We start from the raw sequence: 23,883 nt of genomic DNA on the forward strand, positions 1-23,883 counted from the left end.
GCTCTTTCTTTTCCTCCAAATTGCAGTTCCAGGGTGTCTCCATTCCATCTCTCCCAGTCCTGCCCTGCAGGCCACCTTCTAATTAATTTCCTTTCAATGTGCATGAATCTGTGCACCAGGCCTCCACTAAGTTTAATAAGAAAATAAAGTCTCTTTGCCCTAAAACAAACAAAACATATGTAAAAAGTTAGTATACAAATCTCCATAGCGGCATTATTCAAAAGTCAAGACTTGGAAACAACCCAAATGGCCACCAATTGGTGAATGGATAAACCAAAAGCGGTAACCCATAAAAAGGAACATTATTGAACAACGAAAAAGGAACGAAGTACTGACAGGTGCTATGTCATGGATGGACCTTGACAATATTATGGTAGGTGACAAAAGCCAGCCACAAAAGACTAAATGATATTGTATGATTCCATTTCTAGGAAATGTCCAGAGTGAACAAATCCATAGATAACGTAGATCTGTGGCATCATGGGTTAGAGGTGGAAGTGACTGCTACTGGGTGTTAGGATTTGCTTTCGAGATGATGAAAATGGCCTACTGTTAGATAGCAGTGATGGTTGCCCAACTGTGAATACACTGAAGACCAACCAAGTGTACACGTCTAAAAAGTGAATTTTAGAGTAAGTGAGCTACAACCCAATACTTCCTCCTTTGCCTGAGAGGGGGAGTGACGGTCCGAATAGTAAGTTTGGGAGCGGAGTCAGCCTGGTGGGCTGGCACTTTTGCACTTCTTCCTCGGGGGGCTGTGCTGTTGTGCACTCAGGGGCTTGCCCAGGTGAGGAAGGCCCATAACGGTCCAGTTGGCCTCTGACCAGAAGGTCAACCCAATTCATAGGGCCAAAGCGGGAGCCTGGTCCTGCCCACATTTGCAAGGACACCCCAGAGTTCAAAACAACGAAGGTGACATGCCATTCTCCCTGTGTCACGTCTGAGTCTTGTCTCACATCCGGTTCCTAACTCACAAGGTAAACACCAGTTTTAATCACAAGGCCCTGCAAATTCCAAGATCAGTCCAAGGCCAAGTCCCCATCCTGTTCTCTTTTCTTATGAGGGAGATGCCACAACAGAGGCTAAGGACACAGTTATACCGAAGTGAATTCCATCCACTAATGACAGTTAGGTCTCATTCACAAGAATCCGAAAGGGATTAATTCTCTCCATCTTTTTTCCAATGCGACCTAATTTTATATCTATACAACATCTGACATAGCCTTTTATACCCGTCACCGGTTATATGTGCATTTTTGGGAATGTTGTTTTAAACGAAGGAGAAGAGGCTCCTGCCGGTACAGGCAGGCAGTGTGGGCCCCAGACAGCTTCCTTGGGTTCAGATGCACAGACATTGCTGCAGACATCAAACAAGACAGAGCTTTTACAACAAAGAAGCGAGCGAGTGCGTGCCTCCTCTTCAGCAGGGCCTGCCACTCGGCTGGTAATCAGCGAAGCTCTGGCCGCCTCCATCGCTCCCCTGTTCCAGGGCGGGATGCAATAAATACGGCAACACAAAAAGGCAGAGGTGATTAAACCTCAGGGTTCTCCTCACCTTTCCTTCCTTATCCTGTCAGGAATGTGCCAGGGCCCCTGCAAGGCAACCCAGGGTCTGTTTATATTAAACTGCGCAGGGACATCTGAGCTGAATAATCCTTAATTATCAAGTCGGGAATGGAACTGCAATTTGGAGAGGGAAAAAGATGGCAATCTGAAGGCTCAGTGAATCTGTTGCACTTAGAGGTGTAACAGAACTCACTGCAGGAAAACGTGGCAGCCAGATGAGGTTTTTTCCAGTGAGAGGTCTTAGGGTGAGGGAGGACAGGTGGCCTTGATAACATGGGGTGATTCAAGGACAAGCCAGTTTCATGTCAGAACAGCTCTCCATGGGAGAAGAACAAAGCCACTTTCCAGAAAATTCCAAAGGCTTCCATTGTAGTAAGAGCAGCATGGACTCTAGGGTTTGCAGAGGAAAGGTTGAAATCCCAGGAGAATCCCTTACCAGTGAGCTTGAACAAGCTCTTTCACCTCTACATGCCTCGGTTCCCTCATCCACTCATGGGGATAATGGCATTTCTTGACCGGACTGGGATGAAAGTCTAATAAAATGGTCAAATAAAAATATGTGATGCTTGGCATCTGACCTACACAAGTTCGTTCTCTGATTTCATGTGCATGTGCATAACCACAGAGCATAAGCTCTCTTGTCCATTTAAAGGTATTACCCTGACCATATTTTTCATTCTTAACTTTATTGAGCTACTAGAGACGCGGTCCAGAAATCTGTGGACAGGCAGGGTCCCTAGGCCTGGCCGGTGATCAGGGCCCATCAGCAGGGCAACCAGCAGGGTGATGGGGGGCGAGGGAGCTCACTTGCACCTGCCTTGGCTGGCCTAGCACCTCCCGCTTGCTGGCTCCACCCCCTGCCGCTGCTGATGCTGGTGGGGGCCTATGAGCTGGGGACAGCTCCTGTGTTGAGCGTCTGCCCCCTGGTGATCAGTGCGCATCATAGCGACCAGTCGTCTGCTGCCATTCAGTAGATTTGCATATTAGGGTTTTATATAGATAGCTGTCAAATAAAAATTATATATATTTTAAGGTGAACATGAAATAGAAGCATTTAAGGTGATGGCTTCATTATGTATACATTATGAACCAAGCATGACAATCGAGTCAATTAACACAGTCATCCTCTCCTGTAGTTATCATTTTTTCTTTTCTTTATTCCATGGTAATGTCTTAAGTCATCCAGGCCTTTAAAACTTCCATTTCATACTCAGTTCCCCAAAAATACCCACCTGAGAGGATGAAGGCGACTATGAAGAATCACAACAATGATAGCAATGTCTACATGCCCTCCCCCCAATGATAAATGAAAAATGATACTCAAAATGGTAACTAATTTTTTTTTTTTTTCCCCTGAATGAAAGCTCAGACTTTGAAGCGAGGTTGACAGGAATCAAACCTGGCCCTGCCCATCCTCTCTGCACTGACTTAACATCTTGGTCCTCAGTTTCGTCAACTGTAAAATGGGGACAATAGCAGCATCCACCTCAAAGAAACCCATGCACTCCTATCTGAAAAACACGTGGAACAGAGCCTGACGCATTCCTGTTTGTTAAATAAAAAAAAAAAAAATGCAGGGATGCTTCATACAGAGCATCCCCTCTGGAAGTCAAAACAGGCTCAGTGACAGCTTTGGGACAAGTCAGAGCTCCAAGTACAATGACCTGCCTCCTGGCTCCCAGCTCACAGATGGCAAGACCAGAAAGAATCCCCATCTAGCTCTGGTTCTTGGCTTTATTCAAACCCTCGTTCCTCCCTTCACAGTCTGGAAACTGCTTCTGTAGTAAGTGTAAACCTGAATAAGCAATGAGACAGAGGCAGAGACTGGCCACGAATATGCTGTTACAGCCTCCATGGTCTTCAGGGGCACATGTGAAATTAAGACAAACAAACAAACAACAACAACCCCAAACAAAACCCAGCTGCTTGATATGCACAGGGAGGGAATCACCACGCTCCCTCCTGTGAACAGGACTGCTGAGTGTGAGAGTAAGTAGATCATCCCAGCGAGCAAATATTAAATTTTTACAAGCTGGCCAACTTTCCTGCCCAGGAGGTAAACACGTAAGTTACTAAATAAATATTTTCTTCCTCAGCTCGCTAAAAGCGCCGTTTCCTTGAAGAGCAGCTGTATTTCCCAGTTTATTTGCAAATGGGATTGAAGTTACAGGCTTCTCCATATTTTTCTCTAACCATCTTTCCAGCTAGGTGACAAAGACTTTACATGGTGCTGCTTTCTGTTACATTAACCTTTGTTCCCCTATATCTTGAATCTATTATATTCTCACCCAGCTTTTTCTTCACCATAGAGGCTGCATACTGAGATGACCAAAATAAATGTAAAGAGAAAACAAAAGCAAAATTGCCCCCAACTACCACATGCAAAAAAATTCCATTTTTAAATTTATTTTCTGCTAGTCTTCTACCCCCTGTATTTACACCAGGAATATGTGTATCTGTGGACATGGGGCACGTTTATATAGTGGAATGATACTATGCATATGTTGTTGCTTTTTGTTGTGTTTTTGTTTTTTGTTTTTTTTTAATCCTCACACGAGGATATTTTTCCATTGATTTTTTAGAGAGAGTGGAAAAGAGAGGGAAAGACAGGAAAAATACCAATGTGAGAGAAAACATCAATTGATTGCCTCCTGTATGCGCTCTGACCAGGGCCCAGGCCAGGGAGGAGCCTACAACCAAGGTATGTGCCATTGAGCAGAATTGAACTCAGGACCCTTTGGTCCACAGGCTGGCACTCTATCCACTGAGCCTAACTGGCTAGGGCAGTGGTCTGCAAACTCTTTAGTCAACAGAGCCAAATATCAACAATACAATAATTGACATTTTTTTGAGAGCCAAATTTTTAAAACTTAAACTTCTTCTAACGCCACTTCTTCAAATGGCCAGGCCGTGGCATTTTGTGGAAGAGCCACACTAAAGGGGCCAAAGAGCTGCATGTGGCTTGAGAGCCACAGTATGCCGACCACTGGGGCTAGGGCATGCATACGTTTTTGAATTCTGCTGTCACTTATTTTGTATCATAAAATATTATTTATGTCTATGTTATGACTTCCTTCTAGAAGCCAACCAAGTATGTGGTTGAGTGTCATAGGATGTCCCATTTATTTGACCTTACTGTTTATAAGTGCTATTCAAATTTTTCTAACTATAAGTAATATTTCACAAAAGCCTATTTGCATTAGGATTAGCCTTTTAAGACAGAGCTCCTAACTCAGTCATGTCAGATCATGGTCTTGAGCATAATGCTGTGACATGTCTTTCCAAAAAGCTGCCATAGCCGTTTTCAGTGTGTGAGTGTCCGTATCACTCTTTCCCTACCTTTCATAACACAGCGTGCCTACCGTCAGCGGGCGGACTGCAGAAGTAACATTGATTTCAAGTAACAAAGCAAGCCTTCCATGAAAATCTGCCGAAAACCTCGTCTGGAAAACAAATCTAATTACTGTAATTCACAGCGAAAGCCGAAAGCGCCTCCCTGCCCCACTATTATTATATTATTCTTTCCATTAGCAGGTGCTTGGTTTGTCAAAGAGCTTTATCATCCTGTGTGCGTTAATCCCCTTAACGTGTTGTTGAGGCAAGGGAGCTATTTATAGCTGGGCTTTCTAAGCGGAAAACCTGCTGTCTCCCTATCTAACCTCACGAGCCCCTGCCTGTCAATGCACAGAACCATTCTCATTGGTGGGATTTCTTGGGTGGGAGGGAGGAAGTGGTTATTTGGTCACTGACTTGGGGTGCAGGATTTTCATAAACCTCAGGAATATGTGCTTCTTTCTCAACTCTCCAGACCTCCCTGATGGTGCAACCACTGCTGCTTTTCCATTTACATTTCTATTATACACGGTGCTTTGTCGTTACCACAGGAGTATAAGTTTGCATTCAACAGAACTCTCACCATTTCAACAGCTTTCGGGATTATCGGGTTTTGTAGCTAAAGCAACAGCAATAATATTTACTGTGACCTGAAAACTGGCCATAAATTTGAAAAATAACAGTGGACTGTCTGTGGTCATGCAAATACGCTTCTCTAAAGAGTGTTTTTTTGTTTTTTCCCCCGGATAGGGAGGGACCGGAGTTCTTTAGTGGAGAGAAGGAATGAATGCATCAAAGGCTGATTACCACTCATCGAATTCCATGCTCAGGCCCCGAAACACCTGGTTGCAAGTGGCCGATGAAGATGAAGAACCAAGCGGAGTCTCAGAAAGCACACAGGAGCCAGGCGGTGTGGGAGGGGCGTCCTGCCACACGTGAGGAGATGTGGGGTAGAGCCCCACTTGGCATTTCCACTTCCTTCCTTTCTCTGAGGTTACCATGCCAACTGAACAGGGCGATGAGGAGGAGCTGAGAGCCCCACCCCTGAGGGTGTAAGGATCATGGCTGCTGGCTTCTCCCAACCCCCTCCCCCGCCAGGAGGCAGTGATGGATGTTTTGTTACCCTGCTGGCTGATTGCAGGCACATAAAGGAGGGGGGTGGGTGGGGGATGGACAGCAAAAGAACCATCCAGGTGAGGTCAGTACGAAGAGCCACGCTAATTATGTTCTTTTCAATCAAGTAATTTTTAGGGTGAGTTGGTCAGCAGCAAAAGTGAACTGAGACAAGAACTAACTAATGTCTAAAGCAAGCAAGTCAAACTCGCAGCCCACAGGCCACATGCCTCATTTATTTGGCCTGTGTTAGCCTTTTGAGTTTGACATGCTTGGTCTAAAGAGTTCAAATGACCTGCTAAAAACCAGTCAGGAAGACGGTGGTATAAATGTGAAACTGAACTAGGTTTGAGGCAGGTATATTCGTGAACCGGTTAAAATAAATATATCTTCAGGTTCTTTCTGAATGCAGTCCCCTAGATTCAGTTGATGGAGCATATGATGTGTGTTATGGACTTGGCTAAGATACTAGAAATACAGAAAAAATAAGGCACGGACTCTGTCCCCACAAGTCCCACACTCTACTACAAAAGACACAACAGAAGTCGATGAATACAAAGTAATAAAAATAAGAGCAGAAAGATGCACAGGGCACTCTGGGCTGGTAGGAGGGGCGCCCCAACCTAGACCTACACCTCCAGGAAGGCTGCCTGGTAGAAATGATGCGGAGTATTGAAGAGTAGGGCGAGTTTGCAAGTTAGGGTGGGAAGAAAGGAAGAAAGAGGGGAGAAACGGGCAGACAGAGCTGAGTGAGGGCAAAGAGCAGGCAGGGCACACTGGGCACACCTGCATCAGGTGGGGGTGCGACTAGGTCAGCGTTGCTGGAGCGTAAAGTATCAGCAAGGGGAGGAGAGAGAGAGCACCGCTGGGGATGACATCCGATCCGGATGGTCTGTGTGACACTGTAAAGAGATTCAGTTCTCTCCCCTGGATGAGAAGAAGTCAATGCAGGGCTTTGAGAAGCCAAGTTTGCGTGTCTGAAATACCCCCTGGCTGTGGGGAGATGGGAGAAACAAGAGCCAGAGAGACTAAGCATACCTGGACTCTGCCAGTCACAGTGGGAGGAGAGGAAAGGATAGAGAGGAAAAAGTTGTTCAAGGGAGAACCCTGAGGCCCTGGTAATAGATGGGCTGGTCGGGGGGCTGAACCCAAGATGAACCCTGTTTCCTGCAGGGTCGGCAGCGCTTTGGGTGTCCATCATTTCTCCTGTCTCTGTTGATGCCACTGACAGTTGGATTCTAGCATCAAACTATCCATTCATCTCTGATCAACTGAACGCAGAGTTTTTTGTGTGACTGTTCCTACTGCTGAGAACCTTCTGGATCCTGACCCTATCACCTGACACATGTGTGCGCTGTTGGCTAAAGCTCTGGGTAAGCTTCATCCAAACCTTGGGAAGCTTCTTTGAACAGAGCCAATGACACTGGCTGGAACTGGGGATTCGATCTGGATAGACCGAAAGTATGCCGAGGTATCAATCAAGACAGAGAAGGGACAGAGGAAAGTCCCGGGGGGGGGGGGGGGGGGGAGTGGAGGCCAATGCCTGGAATTTAAGGGGGAGAAGCAATGACTCAGGAAGGCGGGCACCTCCCGGAGGCAGAGGCATCTGTCCTTCATGGGGCTGGTTCCATGCGGACCCCTGGGGCCATGGGTATCATCTGCAGGCTGGAATTTGCACTTTCAGGTAAGGCAGGGCCTCTCTAAAGGTCAGGAATGGCCAGAGGTGGGTTGGGCTACAGTGGAAAAGAGAATGCAACCAACCTATTTTAGTTTGCTAGAGCTGCCGTAACAGAATTCCACAGATTCATACAAAATGCCACAGACTAAGTGGCTTCACCAATAGAAAGAATTCCTCACAGTCTGGAGGCTGGACAAACAAGACCGAGGTGTCGGCAGGGCTGGTTTCTTCCCAGGCCTCCTGTCATAGCTGTAGATGCTGTATTCTCCATGTCCTCACATGGTCTTCATATTGTGTGACTCTGTGTCCTAATCTCTTCCCATGAGGGCACCTGTCATACCGGATTAGGGTCCACTCTATTGACCTCATTTTAATTGAATCACCTCCTTAAAGATTCTATCTCCAAATTCAGTCACATTCTGAGCTACTGGGGATTAGGACTCCAACAGATAAAGTGTTTTGGGGCAACACACATAATTCAGCCACAACCTGGCAACAAGGACATGTAGATAGAGAGATCTGGTGACCGTCAGGCAATTTGAGTATAAAATTTGGGATGTCTTTAAGGTCCCTTCAGATCTAAAAGCTGCAATGCTAAACACTGTGAGACAGCACAATAACTGTGCTACTATTAAACATTATTAACACAACTAGCGGCCCAGTGCACGGATTCATGCACATTGAAAGGAAATTAATTTGAAGGTGGCCAACAGGCAGACTGGGCAAGACAAGCTGGATATGCCCTGGGGCCAATCTCCCACAGTCCCTCGGGGGCCAGCCACACCTAGGGTGGTGCTGTGGCTTGACGAGCATCTGTGGAGTGAGGTCCCTTTTACATGTGAGGTCCCTCGGCCTGGTCTGAGAGGATCGGGCCAAAACCAGCTCTCCAGCATCCCCCGAGGAGTCCCAGAGGGCAAGAGGGCACTTTGTAAAGTTGCTGTTGATCAGGGTGTGGAATGCAAATGCAAGTGTGCAGTAAACCAGATTCAGAGCCTATAGTGCCCTGGCAACAACATAACCCATGGCTGATGGTGGAATTGCGCGCCCCTGGAAGGAATCGGGCTCCCTCCTCTCTGGTTTCAGGCTGGTTTCGTCATCCAGGAATTGCTGCTGCCAAGTCAATGCAGCTCGCCAGTTCCTGCATTGAGCATCTGCCCCCTGGTGGTCAGTGCACGTCATAGCTACCGGTCAGATGAACACTTAGCATATTAGCCTTCCTATATACATAGATAGTCTTCCCAAGATCTCAGACAAAAGTTAAAAAGTTAAATCTTCATGGCAGCTTGAATGTCTGATGAAAGGGTGCTCAGATTGAACCCTTCCCCCCAGAAACACACACAGGCAGATGGCCACGCCTGCAGAATGGAGACATCGCACTCACCTGTGAAACAGGACAGACTTGACCAAGGTGACAACATCCCGGCTGGCATTGTATCCCGCGCAGACGATAGCAACATGGATCATCTGGGAAGCAAACAAAAACAGGGCAAGCAGTTAGATCCATGGAGAAGGGCCTTCCCCTGGCTTCCGACCGCACGACAAAGAAAAATCGCCTTTCCTTCCTGTTGGGATCATCAGAAAACAAAGAACACAAGCTGCAGCTCTGGAAAGTAACTCGAGACAGTTTTATTAAGCCTTTTTAATCGGTTTATGGAGCTATCATCATTTGGAAACCATTAAGGCTCTTTTCAATTACATTTTGGGGATGAGAGACATGGCAATTGGCTCAAACAGACAAACAGGGAGCTCCCTGCCCCCCAGCTGCAGACGATGACAGATGGCAACCAGAAAGAGGAAAGAAAATACGCCCCAAAAGGATGAGCTGGCCTTGGGATCCCGACCGAGAAGGGGTGGCTCCGAGAGCTTGTGAAATGTTCCCACGAGATGTCTCAGGTCCAGGTCAACTTGATAACATGGCAGAGGGGCAGAGGGGCCAGTATGGACCGCAGCCCGGATATCAATAAAAAAGCCGAAGCCTGGCAGGATTGAAGGGAGCCCGATGGGCCTATCACCTAAGGAGTCAAGAGCAAGGGCCCCAGACGCGAATGAATGAATCCTGGCTCCGTCCTTTAACCTAAGATGACCCTGCGAATGCTGTAGTGTCAGGTGACTCCCTGCCACATTAGAGGCATAACACGTCCTGCAGAATGTCATGGAGCATGTGCAGGAACAATGCCAAAAGCAGAATACGGTGCTCGGCACATTCCAGTCACAGCACGAATGTCCTTGAGCACCGGGCTTCCCAAACAGGGTGCCCTGGCGCCTTGGTGTGCTGTCCATGACTCCAGGCGATGGAGGTACTCATCTCTTCCAGCTCTCCTGCTACCAGGCAGGGCTGGCCCCTCAGGCTCGGCCCCCTCTGCTGCCAGCAACTTTTCCTGTTTCCCGCCTGGTGCCCTACAGTCAGCCTTTTCTATAATAAAATGGGCAGGACTTGACCAGATTGGAAAGTCCTGCTCCAGGGCATCCCCTACAGGCAGCCATCCGGCCTCTCTCCAAACAGCTCCCATGTCCTAACCAGTATTGCTCAATGGATAGAGAATCAATTAGCCTGCAGACTGATATAGTGCTTATCCCTAAAGTGAAATGAAGTAGGAGGGCAGCCCTGGCCACACTTGGGGGTGGATAATTGCACGGATCAAGTTTAAGGAGCTCAACAAACTCCGTAGACACGTGGCCACAAGGCTCTCTAAGGAGGCCCAGGGAGGCTCCTGCTCACCCGCCTTCACCCTAACAGGGAGCTCTGCCCACCTGGCACACCGTGAACGTGCACCCGGACACGCAGGGAGGACAGCTGCTGCTGTGCCCTCGGCTCACTCCCAATGCTGCTGGGCTCCGTCACTGTCACTTTCAGGACCCTTAGAAAGGACTCAGGAAGGACAAGTGCAATTTTTGGAGTTTCCAGTGTGACAGAAAAAAACAACCCTGGGGCTGTTTTCACATATATGCCAGCCGGGGGAAATAAGTATGGTCCCAAAAGAAATTCAGACCAAACTATAGGATGGAGGCCAATGAATGGTGGCCCTGGCAAAAGTCATCAACACTCTGCCCAGCCCTGTTGCCCTAGCAACACCATCCATCCATCTCACAGTGACCCAGAAGGCCTGGTACACCCTGCAGGGCATTCTGCCTGGGGGCACTATTTAGGGGAAACAGTCTTCTATGAGGGGGACGGCAGGAGTGGGAGTGAGAAGGGAAACCGGTTTGAAACTGCAAAAAGTTAGGCTCACTGCGGATCCTGGGCCGCAGGTGCAGCCTCCTGGGCAGGGGCCAGGTGCGGAGGCAGATGCTGTCATGTGGCAGCCGGAGAAGCTGGGGACTGAGGCTGGGAGGAGGGAGTTATGAAAACCAACGAGAGCCAGGAGACCTGGGTTTGAGCCTCAACTTCAATGCTGTGTTGCCATGTGACCTTGGAGCAGGCACTTAACGTCCCTGAGCCTCACTGGTCATCTGCGAAATGGATGTAAAAATGGGCGCCATTGGGCTGCTGAGAGGACCAGATGCTTGGGTGCAGGTGGTGAGCTTCTTACTCAGCTACTGGATGCACACACAGCATAAGGGGACCTTGGTCTTCCTCTCCTATCTTTATTTCAGGGACATCCTGCTGCGTACCCTCAAGGAGCTGTTGAGGACCTGGAGCCCGTGGCCCTCAAACTCTGGCAGGCACCAGAATCCCCGAGAGGCTTATTATTAGCACAGAGAGCGGGCCCTCCCCCGGAGCTCCCGATTCAGGGGCATGGCCAGGGGGCCTGAGGGTTACCTGCATCCAGGTGATGCTGGTGGGCCAGGGACCTCACTTTAGAAACCACTGCTCTGTCTCAAGCACTGTGAGGTGCCCTGGCCAGTGTGGCTGGGCATCATCCAGTGCACCACGAGGTGGCCTATTGGATTCCGGTCAGGGCGCATGCCTGAGTTGTGGGCCAGTAGGAGGCGTACAGAAGTCAGCCAGTTGATAGATGTTTATCTCTTTCATCTCTCTCTCTTCCCCCCACCCCCATTCCTACCCCTCTCTCTAAAAATCAATAGAAAAATTAAAATAATAAAGAAATGTCTCTGGTAAGAACTCAGTAGATTTAGCTTTGGTTATGTTGACAGGGTACAAGGGGAGTTCATAGAACCCATTCTGAATACCTTCCCTCCATCACTTGTACAAAACCAGTAAGGGTGGCACCCATCTTCCACCTGCCTCCCTCTCCCAGGGGAGGGAAAGGCAAAGCCATGAGGCTTCCACGGTGCAAAGAACAAAGCCCTGGAGCCAGGAGAGCCGGAAGGCGCCCCAGCTCTGCCTCTGGCCAGCTGGGTGACCCTGGGCAAGTTACTGAGCCTCTCTGATCCTCAGGGACTCCTCTATAGGAGGGCAGAGTTTTCCTCATGTCTAGGGCTGGGTCACTGCGGATGGATGGATGGTGTTGCTAGGACAACAGGGCTGGGTAGAGTGTTGATGACTTTTGCCGGGGGCACCATTCGTTGGTCTCCATCCTGTAGTTTGGTCTGAATTTCTTTGGGGACCATGCTGAAATTCAAGATAAAGAAAGAGGGACCCAGAGCAGTGAAGTGCCTTGTCCAAGGTCCCATGGTTCAGCAATTGGTGGCCAATGGTTAGAGTTCGGAATCCCACACTACCCTGCCTCAGTAGAGCACACATGTAACTGTTAAAATAAAATAAAGTATCACTAATGGGGCACTTAAAATCATCTTACAAACTCTTCCTGGGCACCTCTCCTCTCTTGAGAAACTACCGATAGAATTTTATTTGCTCCAAATACTGAATGATGGACCCAACAGACACAATGATTTCAACCTTGCAGACATCAGAAGGGGACACCTCTTAACTGCAGGGGAAGCCAAAGCCATCTCGGCAAGGGGCAGGCGAGTTGCAGGGGCGACAGGGCCCAGTGTGGGGCCAGGATGGGCCAAGCCTCCAGGGGTGACCCTGGGTGTCTCTCCCACAGTTAAGGCCCCAATAAATGAGCCAGGAGAGAATGCCCTCCTCCACCCTGCACATCCCCGCCTGCTTTAGGACTGATCTGCTGTGTCAGGAAGAAGAGCATGACCCGGGGGAGCAGAAACCCGAGAGTTTCTGGGAAAGCACGTGAATGGGTGAGAGGATCTGGGGTCAAAGTTTAACGGGAGGGCAGACCCATGCTCAGGCCACTGTGTTGTCCAAACACCGCCCGATACTGATCCACCGCAGTAGTCGCATGCTCTGCTCCTACCCACAGGGCCTCTGCGTGGCTGGCCTGAACCAAACATCTGACACACCTTCACCAAACACTCGCTCATTCTGCAAATGAGGGCTGAGCACCTACTGTGTGCCAGGCCCAATGGTGGGAGCTGAGGGCACAACAGTGAGCAAACAACTCCGTCCTGCCACCACCACGGGAGCTGGCATTCTCATTGGGGGACACAGAAAACAAACAAATAGGGTGTCCCCCAAAATGTATACACACTTTAAGCTGATAGCTCCATTGACGTTCCTTTCTTTTCAGAGTTAACCCATTGGAATGAATAATTATTCAGAGCATGCATCATACATGTATGGGATGCCCTGCATACATAATTAAAATACAGAGAATGCTGGAGGATGGGAAGTCCGGGAAGAAAATGAAGCAAGGGATAAAGGACGTGTGTGGGTGGATGGGAAGGTGGGGTTGCCTGGGGAGCGATCCCTTTGGGGCGACCCTGGGACACGAATGTGAAGTACGCATGCGCCAGGCAGCGGACTGAGCGAGGGAGCTGGCGTGCATCAGGACTACGGGGAGCCGGGCTCCCGGGGAGAGAGGCAGCAAGGAGGATGGTGAAGTGAGACCAGAGGGGGCACATGGGCTGACCCTTCACGCTCACCGCCTTGTGTAAGGACTTGATTTCCCAGGGGACGAGGGGAGGAGCCACTGGAGGGCTCAGAGCTGAGACATGGCCTGATCTGGCTTTTCTTTTCAAAGGCTCCCTCACCATGCCAGTGGAGAGCAGATTTTCTGGGTGTGTGCGTGGGTGGGGGCAGAGGGGCAAGTGAGGAAGTGAGGAAACAGAGAACAGTCCAGAATGCATAAGCCAGGTGTGGTGGGTGCTGCCCAAATGCCCCTTCGATGAGGGAGGTACTGCCCCCAGGCAGCCCCGAGCTGTCACACCTGTAGGCATTGCCTGGGGGTCAGCCCCTTCCTGGGGTGACCACATCCTGTCAATCCCACAGCATCCTCGGGGCCGGCCCCACGGACCCGCCTCCATGGACAGTCCATGCGGGAACGTGCATCTCGGGTGTCTCACAGCACAGAGGACAGGAGGTGCGTGGGTCAGAGAGGCGGGGAGAGGGGAGATGGGGCTGGGTAACACATTCTTTCAGAATCCTCTGTGGTCAGCATGTAGTCCGCTTCTGCAGTGGAGGGAGCTGTCACAGATTAAGATTTTCAGCCTGTGGCAAGGATATGGAGAAATTGGACCCCCTTGCACTACAGCAGAGAGTATAAAAGGGTGTAGCCACTATGAAAAAGGGTATGGTGGTTCCCAGAAAAAACAAAAAATAGAATCACCATATAATCCAGAAATAATCCTCCATCTGGAAAGAGAGAGAGAGAGAGAGAGAGAGAGAGAGAGAGAGAGGGAGAGAGAGAGAGAGAGAGGTGTCTCCAAAATAACTGAAAAGTAGCCCAGCCAGTGTGGCTCAGTGGTTATAGTATGAGAAGGCTCTAGCTTCAAGGCCTGGAGCCTTAAATGTTCTCAAAAGTCAGGCCTCAGTTTCTCCCTTCCGCCCTCACTTCCACTTCCTTCAAGGAAGACCCGGGACAGTCTCTCCCCCGCTGTTGAAAGGAGGGCGTTCAGATGTGCCCAGTTGCCTCTGCTCTGTCCCATGCCAGTGCTGCCTTTACCCCCTTCACTTGCAAGGGGGCAGGAGACGCGGAATGAGGAGATGAGCCACCGAATCACTCATCATCGGGGCCACGATGACAACTGGAAAAGGAGGGCAGCACTCTTCTTGTTCTCCACTTCAGTTTCGGCTTCTCTGTTTTTGTGGTCGGTACATCCTCAAAAATTAATTTTGTAAGAGGACGAACACACTATGTGGAGCAGATCGAGGCAGGCCTGTTCAGGAGGCTCAGACAGGAGGCTGCTGGAGATGGGCCCCTTGCCATCGTGCGCTAGGCAGCTTCCCAGGGTGTCCTCACAGCTCCTGGCCAGCTGGTAGTCACGGCCGGTGGGAACTTTCCTGCACTCTCGAGCTGATGCGGGGCCAGCAGAACTTGGCAAGAGCCGTGGTACATAAGGTCCCAGGCTAGAGCCTCCAAGACACTGTGGTTCCTGCCTTGCTCCGCGGAATCACTTACCAGGAAAGCTAGCTGCCATGTGGAGAGAACATTCATGCAGTGCAGTGGAAGAGTCCCACGGAACTGCGGCCCCAGCCAGGCCGGTGTGCCATCCTGGGCCTCCAGCCCCTAGCGCCCACAGATAGCCACAACCACAGCTGGTCATCTCACTGCCTCCTCTTGTGAGAGCTGGAGTCCCAACCCTGTACACTGCTCCCAGATTGCTCATTTTCAGAAGCTGCAAGAGGTAAATGCTTACTGTTTATGCCTTCACGTGTTGGGGATAAAGTGCTATGAAGCAATACATACCTGTTAGACTCAGGGAAGGCACCTCAGATGTGACGGGAGCCAGGACTCCCTGAGAATCGCCGCCTAAGAAATCTGATGGGGCCCCTCCATGTGCAACATTACCTCATGTCAGGGCCTGACATTTAGGGAAGATATTTTAGTGGATCTACATCCTCGAAGGAGCCCCAAAGGCGACACATGAAGCTAATAAAATGCGAGTTCACGGGCTGTGCCAGTGTCTTCCCATAGTCACGTGGTACGCGGGAAGATTGCAGGCACACCCCTCTCCATTGCTGGGATCTACACTAATAAAAGAGAAATATGCAAATTGACCATGCCTTCATGACACCCACCATCCAATCAGGAGTGAGTATGCAAATTCACCCAAGAAAGATGATGGGTGAATTTGCATACATAAGCACTGAGTGGCCAGGGGCAGGGCAGGGCTGTATGAGTGTCATATATATATAGGACACAAGCATCCCACACTGCCCCAGACGCTCAGGGCCTCTGGCCACATGGGAAGGCAGGGCCAGAGCAGAAAGAAGAGGCTCTGGAGTCAGAAGGAAAGAGGTGGCTCCAGGGCCAGAGTGGGAAGAGGTGGCTCTGAGGCCGGAGCGGAAAGACAGTGCTGGCAGCCAGGGAAAGGAAGGCCCATTCTTGCATGAATCTTCGTGCAACAGGCTTTTAGTATTATATAAAAACCCTGGAAGATGGACTAAAAACATGGAACTAGATCAAACATCTCAAAATACTATGGGTTGGTCAGGGGCCCAGTAAATGCAGGTGAGAGTTGACAAGTGTTATAAATGCAATGCCTATGGCAAAATGGCAGCTAACAAATGCAGCCGCAATCTGGAAGGCAGCTTAAAACAACCCAACTTATTTCAAAGAACAGACAAAGCCTTGCTTAGACCCATTGAGAAGGGAGAGCCCCCGTGAGGCTGCTACAGCCCCCACTGTGAAAGCGGACCCCCACATGGTCAGCTGGTCTTCTGAAGCCTTCTGAGGCGAGGCACCTGCCAGGCACAGAGCACAGACTGGGGCTCTGAGGCTGAGGACCAGGTGGGTCCCAGGAGCAGCCAGGCACAGAGCATTTAAGGCTGTGGGTCAAAGCACAGATTCTGGAAGCAAACAGCTTAGCTTTAATGCCAGATCCACCTCCTCCTGGCAGTGTGACTTTGAAATAATTAGTTCACCTTTCGCTTTCTAATCTTTAAAAGTTAGAGAGTATGTTGTGGGGACGACCTGAGATATGTTACGCAAGTGTAGTGTCTGGTAACATTTAGCAGTGCCTGTAAACGTTCGCTTGTGTCACTAGTACACCACTGCCAAGAAGTCAAGTTCAAAGCATAGAGAACAGGAAAGAGAGATCCTTCCTTAAAGGTGGTGTGACATCGGTAGTACCATTCGCCTGACTTTCCATAACGACAATGCCAATGGTTGCTGTTGAAAGTATATCCATATAAGTGTAGACAGCCCTCCCATTGAGAGATGGGGGTATGTTTCCACTCCTTAAAACTGGGTGGGCTTCTGTGCATGTTTCAACACTATCAGCAGAGCGGACACCAGGTGACCCCAGAGCCAGTAATAATGTGCTTTGCTCTGGCTTGCTCTCTTGAGTGCTTGAACTTTAGCTGCTAGGAAAGCAGCCGACTGCCCTGTAGCTGCCATATTGTGAGGAAGCCCAACTAGCCCCTGCAAAAACACCACAAAGAGAACCCGGAATCTCCAACAGGGAAAAGCAGCAATGCCAGGCCAGCCAGCCCAGCCAGCACCCACTGCTCCAGGCCTGCACTACTCCAGCTCCAGCCACAAAATAAGGACATGGATATAAGGGCCCCCAACCAGAACCGCTCAGCTAAGCAATTCCCAAGCCCTGGACCCACACAAACTACAAGAGGTAATAAAACCACAGGTATTTGAAGCCACTACATTTTAGGGGATTTGCTAGGAAATTGCATGTCCCCTTCTGGGGATGGAGCCAGCAACCTGGGCATGTGCTCTTCACTGGAATCGAATCCAGGCCCCTTCAGTCTGCAGGCCAATGTTCTATCCACTGAGCCAAACCAGCTAGGGCTGTTGGCTTTCTTATCCCCATTTTTCAGATGTCAAAACTTAGGCTCAGAGGCTAATGGTTTGTCAGACCAACAACAGAGTTAGTGGCCAGTCAGATGTCCAGGCATCTGGCAGTGCTTCTAGGCCAGCATTTGCAAGGGGGGTAGAAGGGGGGGGGGACAGTTGGGCCTTGGAAGGTTCTAGGTGCTCTTTACCTCACACTTCTCCACGACTGGCTGCTGCCCACACTCGGAGCTGTTGCCTGCCACGATGCCGGCTCGAAGGTTCTCGCTGTCCCCAGTGCCCTCTTCCATGGAGTAGGTCTTGGAGTGGTTGCCACGGCGATGGGCTGGGGCCCTGCCCTGGGCCAGGCTGAGCTGCCTGCGGAGAGCTCGGTTCTCCTCCTCCACCTCACGCACCCGCACCTCCAGGCTCTCGCGCTCCCGCTGGCCAGGGGCCGAGTACCGGGGACTGTGCGGCTGGGACTCCAGCGGAGACAGCGACACGGGCTTCCCATCTGTGGGTGCGGAAAAACCAGGGAAGAGTTAACCCGGAGTGAAACATACACCTCTGCCCCCCACATACCCCAGACATGCATTACTACGTTGCCAAGTTCTTCTCACAATCCCATTTACAAGAGAAAACAGATGGAAAGTGGGTTACAAATAAATGCATCCAGACGGAGCTGGGAACAAAGTTGAGAACGGAATGACTTATTACGGTGATAAAAACTAACATGCTGTTTAGAGAAGACAATCATAATATAATTTTTCCTAATTAAATGCACTGTCTTCTTTTCCCTGCTTGACACGTTACTAGCGAGACACTCTTGTTATCAATAAAGCCTTATGAATATGAAGGAGGAGGAAGAACGGAGACGGAAGAGAATGGGAAGGAAAAGGGAGGTGAAGAGGAGGAAGGCGTGGAAGTAGGCAAAAAAGGGAGGAGAGAAGAAATATTAATAAGGATTAAAGTTCTTCCTGGGTGAACTCCTATGCATCCTTCAAAACCCAATTTCAGAAGCATCACTTCCCAGGGGAAACTTTCAAATTGCAGGCAAAATATCCTTCAACATGTCCCAAATGTGTTTTGTACATAAGCACTATAAAAATGTGCCTGTCATATTGTATTTGGTAAATTATTCTATCAAATATCGTCTGTCAAGATTAGGAAATCATTAAGGACAAAGACCAGCCTTACTATATTACTTATCTTTGTGGTAACATTATCATAATATCCAATAAATGCTGGAAGGGTGGAGGCATGTGTCCGTGCCAAGAGGAAAATAATTAAGGTCTACAAGGAAGAAGAAAGGAGGACTGTAATCGATCTCCAAGTTTTCCCAGAAGAGCAGTCACCATTCCACGGAGTGCCGGCAACACTCCATTTAACAATCTTCCACGGAGAAGGTAAGCAGGGCTTTCAAAGCCACACAACCGGGCCCAGCGAGGTCAGAATGCATAACCGGTCTTCCTGATGCCTGATTCTGTGCACTTCCCACTTAAGCGCAGTTTCATAACAGGCTCGATCAAGAGCCACGCGTGAAAAGTAACATTATGCCCGGCCGGTGTGGCTGTGTGGTTGAGCACTGACACATGAACCAAGAGGTCACCAGCTCGATTCCCAATCAGGGCCCATGCTCAGGTTGTGGGCTTGATCCCCAATTAGGGGCTTGCAGAGGCAGCCGATCAGTTTCTCTCTCATGGATGTTGATGTTTCTATCTCCCTTTCCCTACCTCTATCTCTTTAAAAAGTAAATTAAAAACACACACATTAGTAATGTAAAACCCCATCTCCTAAGGATACTTAGCAAATCACTCTGTGCACAGTAGGCTCAACGCATGCCTACCCCTGATGTAGCAACACAAGACACAGGGAAAGGTGGTGGATCCTGTGCCCACGCCCCCAAAATCCTGGTCGCAGCTCCACCAACGCTGCCTTGGAGTCTCCCCAGCAACCATGGCGCCCCCAGCAATTACCCTCCCTCAGCAGCCTGCCAGAAAAATACTCCTCTTTTTTCATCATTCCAGTGTTTCTTCTTCCTCTCCAGGCCCCTCTGAGCTTCCCAACTGTCCCAGGAAGTCCACTAGACTCAGAAAACTTGAGGATCAAAGGAAGAGGCAAGCACACCCTGCGGTTCCTGGTGCTACCTTCTGCACTGCCTGTGCCAGCGCCTTTGATGTTCCTCTGGGCCTTCACAGACATGGCTCCCTTTTCCCCTCTTCATCAACTCGGGGTTAAACTCCTGAGCGCCCGCTCCTCTCCATCTAGGCGGCAAATAGGATGCTCCGAATGACACTGCCTGGGACTACAAATCAAAGGCCAGGGCGCGTGAGTTGGGACTGAAGCCAAGGGTCAATGAGGGTGGCACCGTCGCTGAGCTGGCCAATTACGAGCGGTGACCCAGGCTTTTGAAACTGGTCTCCCTGTTTGGTCAAATCAAATCATTTCCACCGAGAGAATGAAAAAGTATAAGCCGCCCACAGCAATTGTGTTTCTGCAGCCGACATCCACCCTTGGGGCGGGTGGGGGGGGGGCGGTAAGGGGGCATCGAGCCTGGCAGTGGACAGCGTCGGCTGTGTGTCTGCACCCAGCCTGGCAGTTCACGCTGAGGATGTCTTAGGTCATCACGGCCCAGGCAGGTGGCAATTGGTGACCCCATTACGGATGAGGATACTGAGACCCTAAAAGTGTAAGCCGTGTTCCCACAGTGATTAGATCCGAGGTGAGTGAGAGGTCCAGGCTCTGGGGCACAGGGTCTTGGGGAACATTGTGGGCAGGAACCCAAGAATCTCGGGGAGCCCACAAAATGAATGACAAACGGGAACTGAGTGGGTGCTTTGGAGGGTTACTTAAATGCTCCCAGAATCAGTGTTCCCTTCTGTGTAATGGGGGCAGAAATGTTAACCTTACAAGGAGGACGGAAGGCTTAAGTAAGATCCCAAAATGCAAGCACCAAGCCCTGTCCCTGGGAGTCACTTGGTATAAAGCAATGCCTCCAACTCCTTCCCAGTGCGGGTCATGGTATCACAGGTAAGATGAGCTGATCATGATAAGGTGGTAAATTTTCTCAACACCGCGCTGCTCTGAGTGGTCTATGGGAGGAGTAGCCAGCGAACCAAGCCTTTCTCTGACACCATCCTGCCTTCAGCCGTAGGTGGATCAGAGTTCACCCAGAGAGACAAGGAAGTCAGGCAGGTTTCTCATGGGGGCCTTATCGCCTCCCCTGTTCCTCTCCAGAAATCCCCACATTTGACATATTTATGGGAAGCACATTTCGATTCTCTGATTATCAATCCTATATAATAAAAGGCTAATACACAAATAGCTCAAATGGCGGAACAACCGAACAACCGGTCACTATGATGTGCACTGACCACCAGAGGGTGTATGTGGAACATGGTGGGCATTGGCTGTAATGGGATAGTGGAACAGGTGAGTGGGGGCGCCAGACCAAGGCAGGGTGCAGGTCGCTGTCATCGGGGCAAGCCTCAGGTGGTTACTGAAAATTCTTTGCTCCCATGCACCATGGTCCCGCCTGGCGCTCGCACCTGCTGCTGGTGCCAGACCTGCTCACTCCCACTGCCAGCGCTGGCCCCGCTCACATCTGCAATCAGGGCCAGAGCCACAACTTGCACCTGCTGCTGGTGCCTGATCACTTAGCGCCATCAGTGGTGTGAGCGGCGGCTGCAGGCCCCGATCGCCACTGAAGACTTCTCCACCACCCCCTGCTCCTAAGGGGTGATCGGAGAAGCAGCCGCCGCTTGCACACACGGCTGGAGCTGGCCCCAATCACTCTGTGCTGTTAGTGGGTGCTAGTGGGGCTGGTGCTGTCAGCTTGTGGGAGCCGGGCTGCTGGCAGACAGGGGATCAGGAGCTGTGGCAGGAGGGGCAAGGCAGGGACGCAAAGGATGAGCCAAGACCTGCCCTTGTGCCTACCACAGCCTCACAGTCCACAATTCCTTTCAAGGTGCACGAATTTGTGCACTGGGCCCCTAGTATATATATATAAAAGCCTAAGCGACTAACTGGCTGGTAGCTCTGACACACAATCACCATCAGAGGGCAGAAGCTCCGACCGATAGCTATAACGCACACTGACCACCAGGGGGCAGACGCTAAATGCAGAAGCTGTCCAGCTGGGGTGAATTGGCAGCTGCAGCTCTCAAGTGATGCACCTGGAACCAGAGAGGAGGGAACCCGATTTCAGGGTGCATCACCCAAGAACTGACCTCTCTGAATCCAGACCCTTTGGGGGGATGATGGAAAACAGGTTTCAGCTGGATCCGCACAGGCCAGGCTGAGGGACCCCACCGTGCACTGGTCCTATAGTTCTTTGATAATTAGCCACAAACAAAGGATAATTATGCAAGTCCCCAGGAAGCTACAATTCCAGGGATACTGGAGGAGAAATGCTCTCAACATCCTGGGTCCATTTCTATGGACCCTCCTTCAACCCCAAATGGCTTGAACCAAACTTTGCTCTCAAACTCTATACATTCATCACCCATGAAGAACACGGAATAATAAACGTCAGGCCTCACAGAGGGGAAGTCGTGCTGTGCCCAGGGTCCAGGGGAAGCCACTGTCCTATGTTGCAGAAGCTGGAGCCAGCTTTGCTGGGAGGAAGCGACAGGGATGCCACACAAGGGCTGTTCACTGTGGGGGAAACCAGGGCCTGCTTCCTCCCAAAATCCTCCAACGGGGTTTTCTGGAACTGACTTTGGCACCCGAAGCAACCAACCCCGTGTTCCAGCAAAGGCCTCGGAGATCTCCTGGGGAAGATGGAACAACAGTAAGAAGAAGGTTGGTTCCTCACAAGCTCCGAGAGAGAATCTGCAACCATAAGGCCAGGAGGTTTGCTTCCTCCTAACAGGCGAAATGGAATTTGACGTTTTCCTCCACGAAATTGTTTTCCAGAGCCTTGTCATACAGAGCTTCATTAAGCCAAGCAGGAGAAGACATTCTTAGTGTCAGTGTGCCGTGTCTCTAGCTGGGTTTTGGCTGTTAGTGCTGAAATGTACCCTGATGAGCAATGATGTCAGTGTTTTGCTCCTTGAAACGCGAGATTCAATGATTTCAAAGCTTCAAGTTATTATTATTATTTCTGCCAAATATCCTAAGTTCTGAAAGTTGGAAACAGTTGGTCTTTGAACTACTGTTCTCACAATACAGTAACTGAATCTTTCCTATTTCTGTTGGATATTCAAGAAGTCTAAGCATGAGCAGAAGGACTTCAGTTAGTAGCATACACATCATCACCAAACTCAGCAGAAGATAATGTATATAGTGCTTTATTTTTAAAAGATGCTTTTATTGATTTCAGAGAGAGAAAAGAAGAGAGAGAGAGAGAGATAGAAACATCAATGATGAGAGAGAATCCCTGATCGGCTGCCTCCAGCTCGACCCACATGGGGGATCAAGCACACAACCTAGGCATGTGCCCTGACCAGGAAATGAACCACAACCTCCTGGTTAATGGGTCAATGCTCAACCACTGAGCCAACCGCCATGCAGTGCTCTATTATTTTTATATAATTGAACAACTGGACAGCGGAGCCGAATTCTTCTTTTAGATTACTAGTCTGTTTAGTAAATTATGGGTGTATGACAACACAATGCATCCTAGAAAATATGAGTAGCTATTCTCTCCAAATCTGGAAAATCAACCAGTGTGTGAGAGCACAATACATTCACATCCCAATCATGTTAGACCACCTTCTGCCCCTTAAGATCCTTAACTCCCATCACTTTTTGCATGGCCACCAGCTCTGACTGAGCTTGAGAAGGCAACATTTCCCCGGCATAGCATCTTGCACCATATTCTATACACACTAGAGGCCCAATGCATGAAGATTTGTGCAAGAATGGGCCTTCCTTCCCCAGAGCCAACTTTCTGTCTTCCCACACTGCCCAGAGGCCTGGAGCGACTGGCGCATACTGCCCTGCCCCTGGCCACTCAGTGCCTGTGTATGCAAATTAACCCGCCATCTTTGTTGGGTTAATTTGCACATTCACTCCTGATTGGCTTGTGGGAGTTGTGAAGGTATGGTCAATTTGCATCTTTCTCTTTTATTAGTGTAGATGCAATAGTTGTACCCAATAGCCTTCATTGATAAGAGTCATCAAAACGAAAAGTGAAACAAGAATGATGATTTTTATCCTTTGCAAAGCATGAACTGGGCACACTCACCTGGGCCCTCAACATGGCAGTAGAATCAGACACATAAATATTCCAGAATTTCTCCTTAATTGTCTCTCTGGCAGCCCTCAAGATGAAAGATTTTGTAAGTATGTCCCACTGATCAGTTTTTTTTTAATGTTAGCAATAACTGTGTTATTTTGTATAAAATATTCATAGCCCTTATAAAATCCTACTAATATGGCCCAAAGTAGCAAATCATATGTGCTAGGGAGAATCATGTTTTTCAGTGAAAAATTTTAATAAGGTCTAATTTATTTTAAACTAAAAATCTTATTCAAATCAAGAGAGCCACAGGAGATGATTCTTTAGCAAGGTTGTAAGGTTTTATTTTATATTTGTCACAC

The 23,883-nt window shown here is 49.5% G+C and overlaps 1 protein-coding gene across 5 annotated transcripts in view; it reads right to left on the reverse strand.

Moving 5' to 3' along the window:
- Positions 1–23,883, reverse strand: part of LARGE1 (LARGE xylosyl- and glucuronyltransferase 1) — a 384,477-nt gene that overhangs the window by 190,711 nt on the left and 169,883 nt on the right. For all 5 annotated transcript variants that reach the window (XM_084880160.1, XM_084880162.1, XM_084880159.1 and 2 more), the window contains 2 exons: positions 17,550–17,851; positions 9,072–9,154 (listed from right to left, as the gene is read on the reverse strand). In XM_084880160.1, coding sequence (XP_084736286.1) covers positions 9,072–9,154; positions 17,550–17,851 — 385 coding nt within the window. The remainder of the gene's footprint in view (positions 1–9,071; positions 9,155–17,549; positions 17,852–23,883) is intronic.

The sequence above is a fragment of the Pipistrellus hanaki genome (genome assembly GCF_964339955.1).
Source record: "Pipistrellus hanaki genome assembly, chromosome: 3".
NCBI classification, from domain to species: Eukaryota; Metazoa; Chordata; class Mammalia; order Chiroptera; family Vespertilionidae; genus Pipistrellus; species Pipistrellus hanaki.